Source organism: Empidonax traillii, unplaced genomic scaffold, assembly GCF_003031625.1.
Source record: "Empidonax traillii isolate 1590-97213 ecotype Southwest subspecies unplaced genomic scaffold, ASM303162v1 scaffold932:size235031, whole genome shotgun sequence".
Taxonomy (NCBI): Eukaryota; Metazoa; Chordata; class Aves; order Passeriformes; family Tyrannidae; genus Empidonax; species Empidonax traillii.
In genome coordinates this window covers 193,252-215,269 of record NW_020956125.1, presented here as the reverse complement: position 1 = coordinate 215,269, position 22,018 = coordinate 193,252, and the positions used below count along the sequence as shown (strand labels likewise).

The following is a 22,018-nucleotide window of genomic DNA, read 5'->3' as shown; positions in this document are numbered from 1 at the left end:
CTTGATCTATTTGTTGAGTCACAGAAGTTCAGATACCCGTTTTTCACTCTACTAAATATCTGACTGCTTCATGACTACTTCCAGCCTGCTTTTTTAGGATCAAGAAGTCCTAATTTTGAGGGAACTTGGTCACAGTTGACTTTTATTCTGCTTTCCTTAAAGGGATTTCCCAAAACTTTTGTGATAGTTGGAGGTGTTTCTCAAAGCAAAGCAGTTTGATTCTGATGATTTGACTAATTTTCTCCATTTAAAGCCTCATGTCTGGAGAAGTTAAGCTGTTTCATTTTGTCTTTCGCAGCAGATAGGCTGCAGTGATACCTTTAGCTCTAGTTAACACTTGCTGCTTGTCTAGAGATGTCCTGGTAATATCCTAGTCCGGTTTGCAAGGTGAAATGCAGCACCTTAGTACTAGATCTCAAAGACTGGAAAGGACTATTGTGGCCCAATTTGTCTTGTGTTACACAAATTGGTCTTAAAGATTCTTTTCACTTATCATATACCCTTGACCTTTTTATTACACCATGCATCCATGGTCTGGAAAAATGATTAGGTTTTTATTGGCCTCCTGTATGAAAGCATACACCAGAAGATTTATCATGTTTTTAAGGTTTACTCTATCTGTTCTTTAGACATTTTCTTTTTTCCCTGCAGGCACCTGGGTCTTCACAGAAGCCTGTTCATACTATGTGAAACAAATGTTGGGAATAAGTGTAGTCCTTTCAAGTGCTTGTGAGGGATGTGCTTGTTTTGGCTGGGGTGGAATTAATTTTCTTCCTAATAGCTGGTATGGGATCGTGTTTTGGATTTGTGATGAAAACAGGGTTGATAACATAGGGATATTTTCATTACTGCTGCTCCTCACCCCATCACACCAGTGAGGGGGCTGGGGATGTACAAGTAGTTTGGGAGGGGACTCAGCTGAGACAGCTGATGATGACTGACCCAGGGGATATTCCAGATCACACGGTGTCTGTCACTGAGCATGTAAAGCCGGGGTGGGGGGGGGGGGAAAGAAGAGAGGAAGTTCAGGGTGATGGTGTTTGTCTTCCTTTTACATGTGATGGAGCCTGGCTTTCCTGGGAATGGCTGAACACCTGCCTGCCCATGGGAAGTGGTGAATGAAATCTTTGTCTTGCTTTGCTTGCCTGCACGGCTCTTGCTTTACCTATTAAACTGTCTTTATCTCCATGCATGAGTTTTCTCACTTTTCCCCTTTGAATTCTCCCCACCTTCCTGGGGGGAAATGAACACCTGTGTGGGGCTCAGCTGCCATCTGGGATTAATCCATGACAGGGAGTCAATGACCTCTGAGATGTTTTTTAGACTTGTTTCTTCTGTGACTTTGGGGATCTCGTGCAATTATGAATTATGATTATGGGTGCACTTCGGAAAGAGCAGAAGCCTTCCACAGTGGGTTTTCCAGTAGGATACCGATTGAGCATCTTCTATGTAGTGATGCATAAATCCTGGCCATGTAGATTGCGCGAGAAGGTTTTTGGATGCATCTCTATCACGGAACTCTGTATTATCAGTAGGGCCCTAGGTATTAGAAAAGTCATTATGCATATTCCATTTTGCGGGGGAGCTGTTTCTGGAAAGGCTTTGGCGTCACTTCGGGAGCGGTGCCGGGAGGGGGCGGCAGCGGCCCGGCCCTGCGGGGCTCCGGTGATGGATGTTGGACCCCCGGAGAGCCGGGATCGGGGCTCCCGGGAGCGGGGGTGAGCCCCTCCGGAGAGCCGGGATCGGGGCTCCCGGGAGCGGGGGGTGAGCCCCTCCGGAGAGCCGGGATCGGGGCTCCCGGGAGCGGGGGTGAGCCCCTCCGGAGAGCCGGGATCGGGGCTCCCGGGAGCGGGGGGTGAGCCCCTCCGGAGAGCCGGGATCGCGGCCGTGGGGGCTGCATGGGGATGCTGTGTGCCGTCGGTGTTTGGGTGTCACATCAGCTCTCGCAGCCGGATGTGTTCTGTCTGTCCCGCATCCCGGAGCCGCAGATGTGTCCCTGTCCTGAGTCAACCCAGCCGGCAGCTCAGCCGCTCGCTCGTTCCGCCACGGTGGGATGGGGGGAGAGGATCGGGAGGGTGAAAGGTGGAAGACTCTGGGTTAAGATAGGGTTTGATAAGCAAGGCAAAAGCTTCGTGCAGAAGCAAAGGAAAACACGGAATCTGTTCACTCCTTCCCGTGAGCAGGCAGGTGTTCAGCCATCCCCAGGAAAAGCTGGACTCCAGCACGTTTGGGAAGACAAACGCCACCACTTTGAACGTGCTCCCCTTCCTTCTTTTCCCCACTCTACATGTGAAGGGTGACACCATGTCATACGAGGAGGATGGTTTTGAGTTAAAAGAGGAGAGATTTAGAGTAGATGTTAGGAAGAAATTCTTCACTGGGAGGATGCTCTGTCCCTGGGAATGTTCAAGGCCAGGTTGGATGATACTTCAAACAACCTGGTCTGGTGGGAGATGTCCCTACCCACGGCAGGGGCATTGGAATTAGATGACCTTTAAGGTCCATCCAACCCAAACCCTTCTATGATTCTATGGATGGCAACTGAAATAGCCTCAGCCTGTGGTGTTTTCTTCATGTGTGCTTGAACTAGTTAGACTGCTGTCAGTCCAGTTTCATATGTGTTCAATGAAGTTTCTTTTAAAACTTTCCCAGACTTTTAAACTTCAAGCTCTTGGAATATCACTGTACCAGCTGATTAAATGGAGAGTTCAGGGAAGCTGCCATAATGGTTTTTTAAATTATTTGTTTATTGGTGGACTTTTGCAGCTTGAAGACCTGAAATAATAGGCCTTGTTTGGAACACTAAGTAATAGTTCACAAAGTTCAATATAAGGTAAATTAAAAATTCTGATGTGTGTTTCATTACCACATAAGTGGCAAGTAGCTGGCTGTAGGATCAGTTATATGAAGAATTCTAGGCAAATTATCCTTTAAATTAATGCCCTGACAGTGGAAAATGGATGTGATTTGCTGTCTTAACCAGTAGAAAATAGTTTTAGACTGAAGTGTTGTGCTGAGCACTTGCCTGACATAATGTGGATGAAGTATAGTGTAAAGCTGTAGGTTTAATTCTATACAGTCCTTTCAGAATATTTTGTTAACTTAATGTCATTCCATTAGAGTAATATCTGGCTAGAGTGCAAAACCTGTAGCTTGCATTTGAGTACATTTTTCAGCAGTAACTATTCCTTATTTCCAAATCTCTGTGAATGATGCTAATCATGTAGGTGTGTCTTGTCAGCATTTGTATGAGGTGTTTTGAGGCACCTCATTTTGGAATGTTTCTTTGCTGTTATCAAAGCTGAGATTTGAAGCTTTTCTGCAGAGTCATCTGAAATGGGCTGAGTGCAGGGAATGCAAAAAGCAAACACAGTTCCTTTATTTGGGTTTGGTACCTTAAACATGGCTGTGCATCCTGTCAGTAATGGATGTCAAGCTGTACTGTAATAAAACAAATGTTAGCATTGTTTATCTTTCATTGTATTGATGACTGATTGGCAGTTTGAGCTGTATCAATTATAGTCAGCTTTTGGTAGTAACCTCTTTCCCCTTTTCACCTTGCAGTATTTTATCCTCAGGACAGCCATCCTGACATGGGAGACATTTTTACATGTACCTCACTGAAATCCTAACAGAATAGTGAATGCAATTTCAACTTAAGCCATAAAAAGAAGAAAAAAGAGCAGATGGCCCCTTCAGGAAAATAGATTAAAGATAATAGATGCTTCTGGCCAGCAACATAGTTAATCTCATACTTCTTGTCAAGAGGTACTGCCAGTACCTAGTTATAATGCAAGGGTAGAGTAATAGCTATATGAATTTAATGAAAAAAAGCTTTTCCTCGTTCACAGCTCTTTCTGATAATTTAGTGTTTTCATATTTTTTAAGATGGTTACAACTAATTTAAATAGTAACTTGTTAAATTAGTTTTATGTTACTTTAGAAAGAGATACTACAGAAAAAGTAATTCTGGGAATGTAGTTCCATTTATAATCAACAAAGACTATAAATGCATTTCTGGTATGTTGTGGCTCTGTGGCACACTGAAGATTGTGAATCTTTAAACCCACATGTCAAATTTGGTAGAGGTATCCATAAGATATCCCTATATTTCTCCGGATGGCACGAGGAATAGCTTATCTTCCCTGTGGTTAAATATTCTTCTCAGATTTATTAGTAGACAGTTATTTTTCAGTTCAGTTAAGCACTTTTATTTCTTTTGTGCATGCAAAATAGCACATTCCAGCCTTTTAGGTGCTTATTCTGTGTGCAACTGCATATGTCGTTTCTGCACTTGCTCTAAAACCAGTGAATTGATAAGGGAAAGTGAGATAAAAAAATTTAGTAACACATGACCCATTCTTTAGGAAGACTTTATGGGTCCACTGGTATCCACTGTTTGTGTTTCTTGTTCTTACTAAACGCACTTTTTGCTTTGTTTCCAGTAGCAAGGAGTGATAGAACAATCTACACCATTAAGTGGTTATTATTGCTCAGCTGTTCTTCATCCTTTGGGCACCCTGACCCTGAATTTCTTAAGCGACTGTGTTTAAAATACATCCCCTTTGTCCTCTGCCACTTCTAGAAGTTAACTTCATTCTATAGTTTTGGAAAATGGAACTTCAAAATTTTCTTTTCCATATAGAAGCAATTTGAGCATCACTGAACCAAGAAGTAATGGCACCTCAGGTACTTGGCGTTGGCACTTTTCTTATTGTTTCTTGGCAGACGGAAGTGATGAAGGAGCAGAAACTTTAATATATGGGGTTATGAAGGCAGGTGGGTGACAGGCAGGGCAGGTGTCTACTCAGTAGCAGCTTCTGCAGCTTTCCAGTTCTACTGTTACAGTTGTAGTTTAGGTTTTGCTGTCTCACTGTAAATGTAGGTGAATTTCCCTGTCTGTGAGTTGTTCCCCTGCATTTAAAGGTGTCAGTTGCCTTGTGCATGTGACATTTTGTAGCAGTTGATTTTCTGTGTATAAATATGCTGAAATGTGCTATTTAAACTGTTTAATATAGGAATTGCTCCCCTAAGGAAGTTCATAAGACACACCCTCACTCATCACAGGGAAAAGATGGGATGTGGTGAAAGTTGGGATTTTGAAATTAGCTGGATTAAAACTAAACCAATAAAATGTCTAGAGGTAATTAACGATGTGATATAAGGTGGTTGCAGTAAAATCAGGCATCACATTTACCACTTCTATATAAGCACTTGATTTTAAACTGCCTTCAAAACAGTAGGACAAATGAATTTTCAGTATCTTGACTGCTGAGTAGTTGCACAGAACATGCAGGTATCCTGCTTCTTACAACTATGCCATAACCATATTTGTTTGGACAGAAACTTGACCTCAGGCTTTTAAAAATTTTTATCTAAGAAAGATGCTTTCTCTATAAACAAATTTACTGACCTGAAATATAACTTACTCAGAAGGAAGTGCTTAATTTTATTTAATGATGGTGCATTCTTTAGAGAAAGACGTGAACTAAGAGCTGTTTCCTGTGGCAAGTAAAACCATATTATAAATGCTACTAAATCTGTGTTGCATTTCAACTGTATAACGTGTGTTTCAGCCAAAGCTTACTAGCATAAGTTGGTAGTTGCTTCAGATACTTATGCAGGTATAAAACATTGTCTGTTTAATTTTATTCTTAGAAGCTAAGTGATGTTTTATTGGGTGAGAACTAGAAATACTGGTTTAAGAAAAAACTTTCTTTGACAGATGCCATGACAGTTGGAAGACTGCTTTCCTCAGTGATAGTGCCACATGGACATGCACATGGTCCTACAGAGACCACGCTTACTGCAGTAGATGTGGCTGCTTTCCTGCAGAAACTGTTGAAAGAAGTTCTTTGTCTTTTGATTTTTCAGCTGGAATGAGTCCATAGGCTGGACTTTCAAGGTTTATAATGCTTATAGGGCAATGTGATCCTTTTTAAAAATTCCATGGAGTGATTCAACTAATTTTGAGAATAAGTTTAATAGAATAATAATTGGAAAAAATTAACTGGGGTAGCAATATGCTTAATTTTGTGTAGTACATATCTTCATACCAGAAAATATGTTTGGATTCACCTGCTATTGAGAATGGAGGGTTGAGTAAATAATGTTATTCCTCTTTTAATTAAAAACTAACTTGGATGCTAAGTTTTCAACATCCAATTTATGTTAGGGGTCATATATAAAATTTCCACACAAATTTCTTTAAGCAGTATTTCCCCATAGGACAGTAGATGTACAAGCTGCCTTTGTATGTTTGTCCTGCCAAGCTGTGTTACTGCAGCCAAGGACTGTAATGGGTGACAAATAATGAAAGTAGTGCCTACAATAATTTTGTCAAAAGTAGTGTTTTCCCTCTATTTGCTGGCAGTGGAATTAATGGCCTTCTGAAGGAATAATAAAATTGTTTGAGTTGGAAGAATCTTAAAGGTCATCTAGTTCCAACCCCCCTGCCTTGGGGAGGGACACCTCCCACCCACCCAGTTTGCTCAGAGCCCTCCAACCTGGCTTTGAAATTAAAGGATTAGGGGTGTGCTAATGTAATCCAGAATGATGTTTTGGAATTAGTTCCCTTATGTTTATGTGTGCCAACTAACCTCCATGGGTTTGTTTCATACATCTGTGGATCAGAATACACAAATGCTTTAGGGTATTTGGATTGTTACCTTTTCCTTAAGTATTCTGTCATAGCACATTTCAAATTAGTGATTTTTTTCTTTTAGGGATTAATATACAACCCATCTGTATTATGTCCCAGGGCATCCATCTGTGGTTGAGTTCTTTCTATAGAAGTTTATCTTTGCACACCTTACTTGCTTATCAATAGTTTGTGCTTTGGTAAACAAAGTTGCAGATAGTGTGTCTTGAGAATCTGAGCGATTTACATTAGAAGACAAGGAAACTTGAGTTCAAATCAGCAAGCTGAGAAAATTATGAACAGTAGGTTGAATCAGCAGATAAACATAAAGGTTACTCCAGCATATACTGTTTTCAATAGTTAATCTTTCCCAGGCTCCAAAGCAGTGGCTGCGTTCACTTTTTTAGTTCACTTGACCAGTGCAGTGTCACAGAATATGTAGATTTTTTTTTATCAATTCTGTAGCAAGATTGAGGTTATGCTTATTGGTAATGGTTAGGTTGGATCATTGGGTACAAGTTTTCCGTGTCCTAACAGTGTCTGCTTAGTCTGAGCTTCACTGAATTCAGTATAAGAATTTAGAAGCTTTATAGGTACTTATGGTAGCCTCATCTGTGTTCCTTTCCCTAACTATGTGTGAAATGTGAACAATGACAAGTGTTTATTGGACAGAAAATGTATTTTAGACAATGTGATGTTCTGGGAAGCAGTGGAAAGAGGTGTGTAACTTTGGAAGAATGTGTGCATTTTGAGCCATAGAGTAGATTAATGTCTCTAGCCTGTGCTCCATCAGTTCACATGAGGATGGTGTGGGAGATCGTATCAAAAGTTTTTGGGATGGAGAGATCAGCTGCTTTTGTCTCATCTGTGGAGTGCTCAGGTTGTGGATTGCTCTGTTGGATTAGGAGAGACTTCCCTCTCATGAATTTGTGCAAACTACTCACCCTCATCTCATCCATCTATGCTTCAAAATGCTTTTCCAGGGTTTTTTACTGTATTGCCTTCCAAGGGATCCAAGACAAGTTTTACCATTCTCTTGTGCCCAAGACCCTCCTCCCTGCTCTTAAAGATGGGACTGATATTTGCTTTGCTTCAGTCATCAGCAATGTTACTGATGATGACCTTTTAAAAAGAGTGGCCTGTTGATGATATCAGCCAGCTCCCTCAGCATTTGTGGATGTTTAGCAAAAACTCTGGTTTAATGATGATATCAAGTAAAGGGTGTCTTAGAGAAGATGTAAATTGTGTTGTCTTAGAATTTATGAGTGGGATATAACATATTACTGAACTAAGGATTGCCAGCGTGTGAGGCTGTACCTTGGCCTTCTGTCAGTTGGGATGGAGGGGGCTGGCAAGGCTCTCGTTGCTCAAAATGATTTTTAGGGAAGTAGAGGAAAGTAACACTATGTCTTGCTGATGGCTGCATAAATCTTGCAAAAGGCTGGGTAAACATCTGTACGCTTATTTGTGTAACTATCAATTATACAAAATGTAGTGATGGAAAATCCCTGGTGAGGATGTGTTTTGGTAGCATAGCTGTCTTGCAGTATTGAATGTGGTTTGTTTGAGTCTGTTATCAGATTTTTAGACTACACTGTCTTTGCCAGTGCCCTAGAGCTTAAAGTGTGGTCTTTAATAGCGCTCAGGTCTGTCTGTTTTAAGGTTCAATAACTGGATGTACTATAGCTACTGTTTCAACTTGGCAGTAGTTTAAAATGTGATATTTGCATATAAAGAGCTACAGGTTGTATCCATTTTTCAAATGAGATCTGACTTAAGCTTTTTCTTGTGAAAGTTGTCAAAGGAGTCACAGAAAGTTTGAGCAGTGTATTGCACATAATAAGGAAGAAAGATTATAGACCCTTCTTGATGACTCACCAAAATGACAAGTTAAATCTCGTGTAAGGGCTACCTGGCTGTGTTCATACATATAAATGAAAGAGATGGAGCAGTTGCTTTTAGGGGCTCTTGATGCAAAATACTAACTTCACTTTACCTAAGCCCTGTGCCTCAAGTATGTGTTCTGTATGTTGGATCCCCCTCTGAAATAAGTCATGGCTTGACATTTGAAATCTGCATCCAAAGTAACTTTATCTCTGTACTGCCTATTGTCACATTGGCACATGCTGCTTTTTTGAGGGAACTAGTTTAGGTTCACACTTAAAACTCCACAAGAAATATCTTCTAAACAGAAAGATCACTTAACACTAACCCCATTTTGGTCCTACCATACTTTCTAAATAGTTCAGAGGGCTTCCAGAGTTTTTTGTTTGGGGTTTTGTGAGCTACTACGTAGAATAACTTCTAATCTTTGCAATGGGAAAAGATCTCAAAGGTTAAAACAGCACTGCCATGTTCATCACTAAACCATGTCCCCAGGTGCCACATCCATATGCCTTTTGAACACTTCTGGGAATGGTGTTTGTCATTTTGCTGAGCAGACTGTTACAATGCCTGGCCGTGCTTTCAGTCAAGAATTTCTTCCTAATATCCAGTCTAAACCTTCTCTGGTACAACTTGAGCCATTCCTCTTGTCCTATCACTTCTCCTGGGAGAAGAGACTGACCCCCACCTGGCTACAACCTCTGTTTTTGTGCTGTCATGTGGAAGCATGAAAATGTCCTTGCAGGAAGGGAATGCTGTTCCTACAGGCTCTTGTGCAGTAGATATGGTAGGTAAAACCAAGGCAGGGCCCTTTTTATGTCACTTCCTACCTACAGGAAGGATCATAAGGTGCCAGAGGCTCTAAGAAACCTCTAAAGGTCCAATGTCCTGCTCTAAGCAGAACAAAAGCCAATCTTCTTGCCAGTATTTAGGCAGTAAGATCAGGTGTTGTGAGGCAAGGAGGAGTATGGCAGTCATGTTCCTGTTCTGGACTTATTCTGGATGAGGACGTAGGACATTGGGTACTGTGTTTCTACCTGTGTGTTTAAATTGACTTGAGATTTTTTTATTTTTAAGTTACAGAACAAATGAGTTGACTTTTTGTAGTTAGTGGATTCCTGACCTCGCTAATTAAAAAACATTCATGTTTAAAGAAAGTTTTAGGCAGTAGGTAAATCATGCAGGTGATTTTAGAATTTGTTATAAGTTATCTTCAGGATGACAAATAATTTTCACTGGAGCAGGGTGGGTTATATGAGACTGCCTACATCTGCATCCTGTTTTCTTCCTGAGCAGGACTGATTAAACATCTATTAATATCTTGCATATGATTTTACGAGTTCCTACTGTGGTACTTTCTACCTTATTGCTAATATTAATCAGTCTAAACATATTTCAGTGGATTCATTTTTTATGTGAAGGTAATAGGTGTTCAATTAGTTTTGAATTGCTGAAATAAAGAGGCCCATTCAAAATATTTGTCATATTAGTGACTGAAATATATTTTCAGATCAGTGCAGACAGTAGTACTTAGACTGTAAAATAGAACCTAAAATACCTGTGAACGCAATTTAAATAAAGATTGGTTTGAGTCCTTCAACAGGGGTATTATTATTAACTTGAGTATTTTGAATGCTGTAGACATCATTCTAGCATGAACCGCTTATTTTATTGTAAATTCAAATTAGATTCATTGTCAGTTGCATTTACAAAATTAAGGTGGCATACAAAAGACAGTTATTCTGAATTCAACTATTGTAATAATATGCATTAGTTGAAACAAATTCCTATGTTTTTTATGCACAGTTCATGTTGTTAATGTATTAGTTTCTATGCCAGTTCAGAATTAGGACCTATTATAGATGCAAAATTTTTGATTTTTAAAAAGACTTTTTCTAAGCATGAAAATGTTGGCAGAGGAGGGTATATGAAGTTTTCTGAGGTTCATAAAGGAATGAGTGTGGGGGCAATAATAGAGCAGCAGCATTAAAAATTAAAAATTTTATTGCATTTTTTATGTCCTTTAAGCTCATTCAGGATGGCTTTGTGCTGCCATTTCACATATATTTAGCTTCCTTATTTTAAAATTTTTGAGGCTATTTCTGTTTGCTTGATTACTTTAGTTCTCGAACTTGCCTTTTTTTATGAAGATACACTAATTAGTATTTACTTTGGAAATGTCTTGGGGGTGGAAAAAGGGATATTTTTCTAAGCATTTACTTACATCAGAAACTGTTTAGCTTGTGCTCTTAATTGTGTGTTTTTCTGGAGGATTGGGATGGTGCATACAGTTGAAATTGGGGAATTCTGCATCTGTGGGAATATCTACACAGAGACTGCTTTGAAGCAAACTAGACTATGCTAGATGTGTTTTAAGATGCTCAAAAGCAGGAGGCTAAGCTTGTCTCTTCTGTTTAGTGCAAAAATCGGGAGGGTTGTCCAGCTTCATGATGATCTAGAGGTCAGGGAGAGTGAGTAGCAGGTCTCTTAGAGGCTGTTGTAAGGAAATCTGTGGGTTTTTTTCAGCCAGCCTTTTGAAATGTATTAAAGCCTTAGTGTGCTGATTCTAGTTCAAGTTCATGCCGTGCATGTTTTCAGCTCCAAAGACAAAAAATGTTTTTTGGAGAGGTGTTTGTTTGAAGACTTTTAATCATCCCCTAGTGGGACAGGGAGTAAAGGAGTTCAGTGTGACAGATGCATAATCAGAAGCACAGTCAAGACTGGTTTACTATGACAATAATGAGATTAAGCTCTCATTGATATTGTCAAAATTAGAGCTATAGTTGGGTTCACCACCCTGTGTTACTGCACTTTGGATTTACCAGAAGTCTTAGAAGGACTTTTGACCTTAAGTCAGCATCCAGCACAGCAGACTTCCTATGACTTGGCTTCATTGTGGAAATTCAGATTGTGATTTTTATTTTTACATGTGCCTTCTGAAATAAAGTATGGGGTTTGCCACAGTGGAAATTTTAAAATAAACCATATAGAACGCTGGGGAGTTTAAGCCATGGTATAAAAGTAGTACTTTTATTTCAAAGTCTTGTTTCAGAAGTGCTTACTGGTACTCTGGACTGGAAAGATTGTAGGAAATTTGGGAAAACTGGGCTGGAATTGTCAGCTTTTCCTCCGTTAAGAATAAACTGTTTCTTGTTCTGAAATTCTGCTGTGGCTGACGTGGCCTCCGCCTTTCTCTGTGGTGGCTTGTCTCTTACCAGAGCTTGTGTGTTCCCTAAAGGGAGTCTTCATAAAATGCTAACTAATAAATAAATCACTGGTTTTTGTAGTAACGTCATTTTGATTTTTTTTTTCTAATGTGAAACCATAAGGAATCATGCTGTCAGTAGAGACGGCCGTCTCACTCAGAGTTGTATCTCCAGCAATGGTCAATAGAAGTGACTTTTCAAGAACTAAAAGGATAGGGAAAGTATATAAAGATACTTCTACAGCCTTCAGTTTGACTTAAGAGCTTTCTGAATTGAGGGTGGTGTGGTTTGTCTAAGTCAATTGTGAAGTCTTGAGAATTTAATGAGAAATACTATTGCTATTTGGTCATGCTTCAATAGTTGTATAACATGCTTGGTTGACTTGTCTAAATTTTTGTTTCCCTTTCATAGATACAAGGTAATAAAATGACCCAAATAGAGCAAAATATATTGCTACTATTGTATAATGTTAGTAATTCTCAAACCCACTTTATTTAGGAGTGTTTTTAAAGGATAATGTGATTCTTAAAATATTCCCACTCTCAAAAGGCATGTGGAAACTACTTCTAGTGCAATTGCACTGCAGTTCCATCAACACCCTGTTCTTGGAAGCCATGATCACTTGGATGTCCTAGAATGAGCCTTGGATTTTTCACTTGTTCCTTCTTCCATCTGAAGTAGGAAAAAATTAGTATGAAATTATTTGGATTTAATGGGGTGGTTGATAAGGCTTCTGAATCTAAGGAAAAATAGTAGAAAGTTTCTTAAGGGTTTGCAGGCAAACTTACCTGGTTTCTGTTTCTCCAGATCTTGTGTTAAGGAAATATTGTCTTAAGGACAAATTCAATAGACATTTCTTTTAACTTTGATATTTGATCATATATTTGTTATATTGATTTACTACAGACAAACAGAGCATCACTTTGCTCTGTGTTAAACAGAAGTATTTATATTGGCTTAGCAGAGGGAGCTGGAATCCTGGCTCGTAGTTCTGCCCCAGGAAGATTAATTCTAACTGAAGATTAATGTGAAACAATTCTACTTTGTCATTATCTGATGTATCTAGCAATGTTATTTGGTGAATTAACTGAGGACTAATCATTGCTTAGATCTCTGCTGTGATTAAATGTAAAGAAAAAAATCCATGCAGTTATTACTGCATCCAGTTAAATTCCTGTTGCATTAGCTGCATCCTTGGTCTGAGAATATGGGATTTTAATCTCTAGCATTATGGGAAACTTTAATCACATGTTTATTTACTGTTTGTGATCTAGGAAATGTCATTGCTTCATATAGCTAAGCAGTACAGAATGTAATCTAAGGATTAAAGAAAGGCAAATCTTCCTATCCATTTGACCTTGAAAATCTGATGGGATTTCCTGTGTGATCTGGCATGATTTTTCCCTAATTATCTAAAGCTTGAGGTATGTGAATGATATGCCATGACCTATGCAGATATGAGTAAAATTCTAATGGTTAACTATATTTCATGTTCATCTAAGATTCGAGTGCAAATAAATGAGAATTCGTATAGCCATGGCAATGGGATGTGGCTGTTGTTAGAAAAGTCATTTGAAAACCAGTGGGGAAAATTGTGATCCATTTTACTGAGAGTTGATTTGCAGCCTCTTATGTGTTCCAGCAAATGGAAAGTTACTTAAACAGTGCAAGTAAAAGAATTGAGAAGTGTTTTTTCTTAAAATGGTCAGTAAAAAGTGTGTAGATATTTGGGATAGGATTTCGGACTAATGAATGGATTTCTTTTCATATTTACTTCAGCTACTTCAAAGCTCAGTGTTTACCAGAGCAAGAAGGGTCACTTATGACCTTAAATTTTTATTAACTAAATCAAAACAGCAACGAAGTATGAGTGTATTTAGCATTATTCATGTTGTTGCAATCCAGTCCTTCAAATACTGAATTCAAATAACTTACATAAGCTAAAATATTTTAGAAATACAAGTAGAAGTATATTGTTCTCAAGGAATTTATGCACCTGGTTCGGCTGAAGAATGTTACTGAGATAAAACTCTGTACTGAACTCTTGAAATACATTTTAACCTTGATTTCATTTGAGATGTCTTGATGTTCCTGAAATGACTCGCTTCTAGGTGTAATATTTCTTGGCAATTTCTAAGAAGGTCCTTGTGATTTTCAGTCCCGGGTGGGCAGGGGGATTGCAGTGTATGCCATGCTGTGCATTTGGGGACATCATCATATGACTCACCAAGAGAAAACAAATTTTTAGCTTTACCAGTTCATAGAAACAAGGTAGGCTTTAATGCTAAAGGTACTTTTTATTTTGTAGGTTTAGATTCTTCAGGAAAAAGTCCTTCACTGTAACAGTTGTTATAATGACTGCAAACCTGTAAAAGTCTTGTATCAGCCTAGCATCAGCTGAACTACCAGGAGGTTTTGGTGTGCTGATCTGTCACAAAAAAATACAGCACAGTGCATTAATTGAATTTTTAATATTAAATTGAGTTCAGCTGTGCTTTTCTGCTTTTGAACAAATTCTAGTCCTAATATCAGAATTCAAATGAAGTCATCAAGACTTTTGTAACTTCATTTGCCTCAATCATAACAAAGGGATGCAGCTTTATTATTGTTTTATTATTTGGCATCTCTTGGTGTAAAATATTGCTAAAGGAACAGCTTTCTTTGGTCAGCTTGGAGCTTTTATACTAATTGTGTAAACCACCAGCAGCCTTAAAAAATAGTGTTGTGTTTTTACTTGTAAAACATAACCTCTTAAGTATCTAGTCTTGTTTTCCAAGAGAAATCGAAGAGCTTTATCACTGCTACCCTTGTTGTATCAGGAAAGAGGGGTGTTGATGTAGTTTATTACTATTTGAAGGCTGTGATAGTACTGTGGTTTTACATCTGAATGTAATACTTGGAAGCTTTGAGTTCTAAACAACAAAAGTCACCTGCTCTCTGAGTGGGAACATCAGGGAACCCTATAAAATTTTAGTCTTAATTTCACCTGGAAATGAGTTGCAAATTTAACAGATGTAATTTTACATCTGCTTAATTGCCTATAATTCTCTAGTATATAAAGTGACATCTCGAAAGAACATGTGAATTCCATTTTTGGCTGGTTTTGGCTGTTAAAAGGTCCTTCATTTATTGTTGTTAGCCTGTGGGGGAAGGGTGTTGGAGGGTTTTTTTCTGAACATACTGAAACAAGGGACATTCTGGAGCAAGGCTCCTTTGACAGGGCTCCTCCAGCATATTTACATTGCTGGAATCCTTATAATCAAAAATTCCTAGGGACTTGACAAGAAGATTTGAAAGTATAGCTGGGGAAGGCTTTTCCTTCAAAAAGCCTTCAGATAGTCTGAGGCTAATTTGACTTCCTTAGTTCTTAAGTCACTGAGCACTAACTTGGATAAATTGTATTTATTTCCTGCTCTGTGTTAGTGAGGTGGAAACTTGCATGGAAGACTGGATTTTTTTATTGGGAAAAAATGTTGGCATCTTCATTTCTGTAGTAGTAAATGGGAAAGGATTGGTTTTATTAAGTAAACCTAATGATGCACAGATTTCTTCCGTAGTAAGAAATGTTGGTTTATTCCGTTCTTCAGTGGATGTAACTTCAAATTAGAAGTGTACTTCTTTTAAAGTATACAAAAGGATGCTTTCTCCTATATTTTTAATCAGTTTCTTTGCATTCAAGTTTTTGTTACTGTCTCCCTTGGTATAAGATCACATTTCACTAAAGCAGCTTCAAGGTCTTGATAAACGTCCTTAAATTCTGCTGGTCAAGTAGATTAGAAGGGTGCTTCTTGTTGTGAAAAATAAACAAGATATATCAAAATGAATGTGGAGGACAACTGCTAGATTCCAGTGGAAGAAATTTTATGGCACTTGTGAGATTGATTGGAGTTTGGGATGTGTTAACATATTTAACTTTGCAACCCCCAGCGTGCTGGACCCAACTCAGCAAATACCTCAAGCAGTGCTTCACTTTCAGTCTCCTTGTGTGCTCCTCGTGATTCCTTGCTAATGAAATGAAACCTGCAATTTTTCATTAGCATGCTGGAGAGTCAATATTTGGAGAGAATTATAATCAAGAGTCAGTCTTGAGTCTGGAATGTGTCCGGAATGAACAGAGTCATGCAGCCTCGTTTGAACTTCTAAATCCCATTCCTAATAATGTTATTGTTGGTATAACACTAATCTCAGATTTTTGAGTATGATCTACACAATTCAATTACATTCCTGAAATTCTGAAAGATTAACTTGACATTTGCTCCTAAGTGCCCTGTAGACAGCCATCATTAAAACTGCATACTTTGTTTATAGAAGAGGAATAAAATTGTTGAGTATTAAATTACATTGTATGTTTTGGAATTTAAACATGCACAGAGGTATCTGAGAATGGTTTTTACAGCTTGAATTGTAAGAAAAAATATAGCCCAAGTGTTAAGTTAAAAGCTAGCACCATGTTTGCAATGCTATTCAAGGTGCTGATATATAAACATGGATATAAAAAAAAGCCTGAAAAGGCAAAACGTGTTTTACCCTATTGACCTTGTATAGCCAATTATATGTATTAATTACACAATATGCCATATGTATTATGCCATACAGTATTAGCTTTGTAATTTATTTATACTGAAGATTTTCAACTTTTAGATTGTTGTATTAAACTGACTAAAATAACTTTTTTTTTTTAACAGAAATTGAAAAATTCCAAAAAGGGGAAGGAAAGGAAGAGGAAAAGTATATTGATGTAGTCATCAATAAGAATATGAAGCTGGGACAAAAAGTTCTGATTCCAGTAAAACAATTCCCTAAGGTAAGCCCACTTTTCATACTTGATAAATTTAACTGCTTGTAAAAGATATTTCACTAGTATCTCATCTGTGTTTTTTTAACTGTTACATTTAAAACTATTAACAATCACTAACCTTGGTGTTCTGCAATCTTTTTTTATGGGGGCTCTAAGGTAGAAATGGTTCTTGTTGGAATAAATGTGAAGGAGAGTGGTGCTGGTTACGCAAACTAGGATGTTGAGAGCAAATAAATGAATCATATTTTTGGGATAGCATGATTTTTCTCCTCAGAGTATCAAAAGGAAAAGGAATATTGGAGTTGACTGTGATGCCAGGCTTCGAAACTTCTTTATTGTAGCTAGAAGTGCAGCTTAAAATGCACCATTAAGTAGTAATTGTGTAAATTTTCTTCTCATCTTCTTAAGTTTCAGCCATGGTTAGTCATGAATGAGTTATAGCTCTGCTAATAAATTATGCAGTCTGCTCTGGAGGGGTAGGGACTGCTTTGTTAATATCTTTGACCACCATGAATTCTTAACACTTTTTTACTGCCAAGTATTGTCCTGCACTAAAATAATGCTGCCTGGAAGCATTTATTCAACATGCAGTAGGCTGTGGAACTTTATTATTTTGGTCCCATTTAAAATTCCAAGGTTAATGTTATGACAATCAGATTAGCATTTTTTCATTTGTTTGAAATTGCTTTTTTCTTCCTATTAGGAGTTTCAAGACTTTCTGCTCATGGAAGAAAAATTCCTTCATTGCATCTTCCACATGTTTAAGAGGATCTTTTTTAATTGTTTTTTTTCCCCCACAGTATCAGGGTTTGTTTTTTTTTTCTCATAGGCCTATGCTGAGTAACTTGCAGGGATTGCTTTGCTGCTGTTGAAAGATTCATGAAATACTGCTGTAGTGAGTGCAAGAGTGCAGATCATGTGGGCACCTCTTTGGAACTCTGATTTAAGTTATCTCTGAATAGGTAGAGCTATATACAAACAGGAACATAGAGATGGGAAGGTGAAAGATAGGAACAGCTCACTTATGTGGTCAGTGTTTGTAAACAGGACATTTTTGTCATAAATGTTGAGATGTAGATACTTGAGCTCAAGGAGAAAAGGGGCAAAATGGCTGTTTAGAAAGGGAAACACTGCCTTCTGAAACATACTTCTGCTTCTGTAGTCCTGTAAAAAAAGTTGACACTAAACACTGAAATCATTCAGGATAGCCCCTTCCTGGTAGGAAAGCCCTTGCCATCTTTTGAGTGGTTAGATATTCTCTGCTGTGTGATCAGTAGTTCTGGCCCGTAGAGACAGTCTTTGACTGTCTGAGCTGGAATAAAGCCTGCTAGTGTCATGGCAAGAAACCTGAACTGATATCCAGACAGCTTTGTAATCCTGTATGTCAGTTTAGACCACAAGGATCTGGAGGAGCACAGGACAACTGCTGTGCAGAGTAGACATGCCATATGAGTTCCTGTGTCTCCACTGGGACTTACTCCACAAAAAGCAGAATACTGGTATCTCTACTTACACAAATCACCCTTCTGCCAAAATGAATAAAACCCTAGGTATCTTATATTTAAGAATGTTTTTACCCCAATATAAAGGGCCTCAACTTTTCTTAAAAATTCCATTTTTTAACATAAAAATGGATATTTATGTTAAAGATGATTCATTAAACATTCTGTATAGTCAAAAGGAACTAAAATTCTTCACTTTATAGGAGTAGGCTGAGAGGTGAGTATCAATTCAGAATTATGATAGGCACTCTTAATACTCTCTGGAAAGCACCCACCCTGAAACACAAGCAGTCACTGCAATTTGCTGTCACTTATGTACTAGAACAAGGCTTGTCATTTTATTTAAGATCTAATAAATTATGATGCATTGTATGAATTTACATAGCTTCAGTATGGCAAACTAAGAACCTTATTCTGGCATACTGTAGCCTGCAGTGAGCGATATGAGTTTTTAATGCCCCTACACAGGGGAACAAAGTCTTTGTGTCCTAATTTTTTTCTCTAAATGCTAATCCTATTCATATTTCATCTGGAGAGGAAGTCTCAAAAGTTAAAGATGCTATCAAGTCAAGACTTGTGGGGTAGATATGGGTTTGCTCCAGTCATCTTGGTTCCACTGAGCTCTGTGTAGAGGGCATGTGTTGTGTATTTGGCCGTGTCTGATTGGTGACAGCCAACACAGTTCCACTGAGGGCAAGTTATGCTTTACATCCTGGTGGCCCCCTAGGATGGTGTTACAGTGTTAGTGGATAAGGGAAGAGCAACTGATGTTGTCTACCTGGACTTGTGCAAAGCATTTGACACCATCCCATATGACAGTCTCGTCTCTAAAGTGAAGAGGCATGGACTGGATGGATGGACCACTTGGTCCACAAGGAATTGGCTGGATGGTCGCACTCAGAGCTCCCTGTCCTAGTGGAGAGCAGTGATGAGTGGTGTTCCTTGGGGATGGGTACTGGGACGACTGCTGTTTAACATCTTTGTGGGTGACAGACAGTGGGATTGCGACAGCAGTTGCACACTGGAGGGAAGAGTGGGATGTGGATAGGTTTGAGAGGTGGGCCTGTGAGAACCTTGTGAAGTTAAGCAAGGCCAAGTGCAAGGTCCTCCATATGGGTAGGGGCAGTGCCAAGCTCAAATACAGACTGGGCAGAGAATGGAGCAAGAGTAGCCCTGAGGTTTGCTTGGGTGGTTTGTTAAAAGAAAGCTCAACATGAGCTGACAGTTATTGGACAAGTGGGGACAGCTTTAATTTGAAAGAGGAGAGATTTGGATTAGACAGGAAGAAATGCTTTGTTATGAGAGCAGTGAGTCACCTGGCACAGGTTGCTTAGAGAAGTTATGGCAGTTCCATCCCTGGAAGTGTTCAAGGCCGGATTGGATGGGGTTTTGAGCACCCTGGTCTTGTGGAAAGTGTCCCTGCCCATGGCAAGGAGGTTGGTGCTGGATGATCCATAAGGTCCCTTCCATCCTATACCTTTGTCATTCTCTTCTGTGGAACTTAGAGAAAGTACTGGGGTGCTCCTGAAAACCTGAAATGGTCTTTGATGTAAATGTTTTATGTCTCTGTGCTGCTGTTCCCTGTGCATGTGTGCAGTTTCCTAGACCATTTTGCCTATGATATTGGTGGTATTGGTGTGAATGTGGTGTTGGTAGAAGGTGTCAAGGGATAGTTCCTCAGAAAAATGTTTAAAAGATGTTTCTCATTTTGAGCAGTTTTCTTTCCTAGTGGTCAGTATTGGTGACAAATGCTCCAAAAGAATGAAATTTAAGACTTAAATATGGATGAAACTTGTGAAATTTGTGAAAAGATGTTGTGCATATCACTATAGAATTTAGAGTTCTAGCAAGCTGGTGTGTTTGCCTGCAGTACACTCTAATGCTATTACGTATTGTGCAAGATCCTGAACAAAGATACTTCAGTTTTTTCAGATCTGATCTCTATGGTGTTAGTGGCCTGAGAATCTGCTAGTTGAAGCTGACTGAATCATTTCAATAATTGATTAATCTGTCAAACAAGCATTTGCTTACCAGTTTGGGTTAAATCCGACTAATTTAGATATCCAAGAAGTGGTGAGAAAAACTGAGTTTGTTTTGACTTCATTAATAGAACAGTCCTTCCCTAACTAAGTGATACTTATTTTAAACTGCATAAAAAATCCCCAAATTATTAAAATTGTTGAATCCTTAACAGGGTTAAATACCTGAAAATGAAACTAACAACAAATATGTGATTTTACCAGCAGAAACTATTCTTATGTTTATATTTCCTAATAATGGCTTTGGGAAGGAAAGAATGCCTCTACTGTTTAGGTATATTGATAATTCATTAATCTTATCTTAATTTCTTACTATAAATGAGGTCTGTGGACCAAAACAGCCCATCAGAGCCCTGCCCCCTTTAAGACAGCTTGCTAGACCTGACATGTACTTCATTGCCCTTTCCCTCTTTAAAACTTCAGAGTTAGAGACTCTGACTCCTTGAATAAATCATAATGGCCTCAACACAGGTCAGGCAGCCCAGGCTCTGATCTGACCAGCCTGGCATGGTAATGCTTGTTCACATTACCTGTCCTGTCAGATGCATTCTCATGAGAACATGGCTGGGTCCTGTGCAATTACCTGTGACAGCCCTGGGAGATGACAGGTTAACTGCAGCAGAAAGTTATTCGACTGAAGTGCAGAGTAGCAGGGTTTCTGTTGAGGAATCTGGTAGAGCTCACATTCAAAAGTATGTATGGCACTTTTTTGGGCATCTTTGCTCACCCTGAAAAACACTAATGAGTTTCTGGTCTTCTGCTTAGTGCTCAAATAGTTGAATGTCTCTGTGCTTAACTGGGCTCCTACCTACAGCACTTGGTTCCTTCTGAGATACTATATAATTTATATTCTTTAGCTTGGAACTTTTGTCTTGCTCAACCCTTGGCAGTGTTAACAGGCCTGATATCTCATTATAGAGCTAGTTGGTCTAAATTTGTTTTGTTTTGTTTTGTTTCTGGACCTTGATAGAAGGTGATAGAATAACCAAGATAAATTATTTCACAGCACAGACAAAATTCAGGTTAAGATGGTTAGTCCTAAGAGTTATGTTCACTTTCTCCTTGAGGCTGGCTGTGCATTTGAATAAATTGGTGTTCTTTACACTCCTGTATACATTAAAAAAGGCCCTGAATTAATATCTTCATGTGATGACAAAATAGTCTTGGTAAGAAAATGTTCTAGAAACTCCTATATATATTGCAGCTCCAGTCACACATTTTCAAAATTTTATTGTGCACAGTCTTAGAATTTTTCAGTTTGGTACAGCTGTACAGATTCTTCCAGGAGATCTGAATTGCTGTGATGGGGAAATTAATCTGAGGTATTTAGGTGAGGCTTGAATAAGCTTTGGTAATGCTGTCTGCAGTCCTGTTGTAACTGGGACATGTACTACAAGCAAGGATTAGAGATGTAAGGGCTTTTATGCAACCTTGTAGGAAAAGGTCCAACTTAGTGAGGTAGGATTCAGCTCTAAATCTAGTTACTTACAGATAGGGGTCCATGTGAATGCTGGATGTCTAAACCACAGTTAGTGGAATGACATCTTGTCAGTTTAGGACACTGAGGTCAGGGTGACTTACGTACCTTGCTGTTTGATCAGCTGAATACCTCAAATGACTTTAGGTCATGTGTGAAAATCTGACCTTTAAACTTGTATTTCTGTTGCATTTCATGCTTGAAAAATTATCTTTGCACTCGCACAGACTTGAAGGTAGAATAGGTGAGCTGGCCACTCAAGGAAGGGCATGATGTGGTTGTCTTAGTGAAGGGAATCTCTGGATCTATCTTAGCACAGCTATTAAATGCCAGAAATGTGTGAAAGTTGTTTCAGAGCTTCAGTATATACAAGTAAGGGAGGGCGTTACCCCCTTCCCAATATTTAATGAATACTTATTATGAAGTAGTTTAGTGTCAGAAATCTGACTTTGCTTTGACAGTTTTCTGAACT

General features: G+C 38.8%; 1 protein-coding gene across 3 annotated transcripts in view; it reads left to right on the top strand.

Annotated features, from left to right (window-relative positions):
* Window positions 1-22,018, top strand: part of KHDRBS3 (KH RNA binding domain containing, signal transduction associated 3) — a 93,057-nt gene that overhangs the window by 9,459 nt on the left and 61,580 nt on the right. For all 3 annotated transcript variants that reach the window (XR_003573414.1, XM_027903092.1, XM_027903093.1), the window contains exon 2: window positions 16,416-16,534. Coding sequence is in view for 2 of the 3 variants with exons in the window: in XM_027903092.1 (XP_027758893.1) it covers window positions 16,416-16,534 (119 nt within the window). In the remaining variant the exon portion in view is untranslated. The remainder of the gene's footprint in view (window positions 1-16,415; window positions 16,535-22,018) is intronic.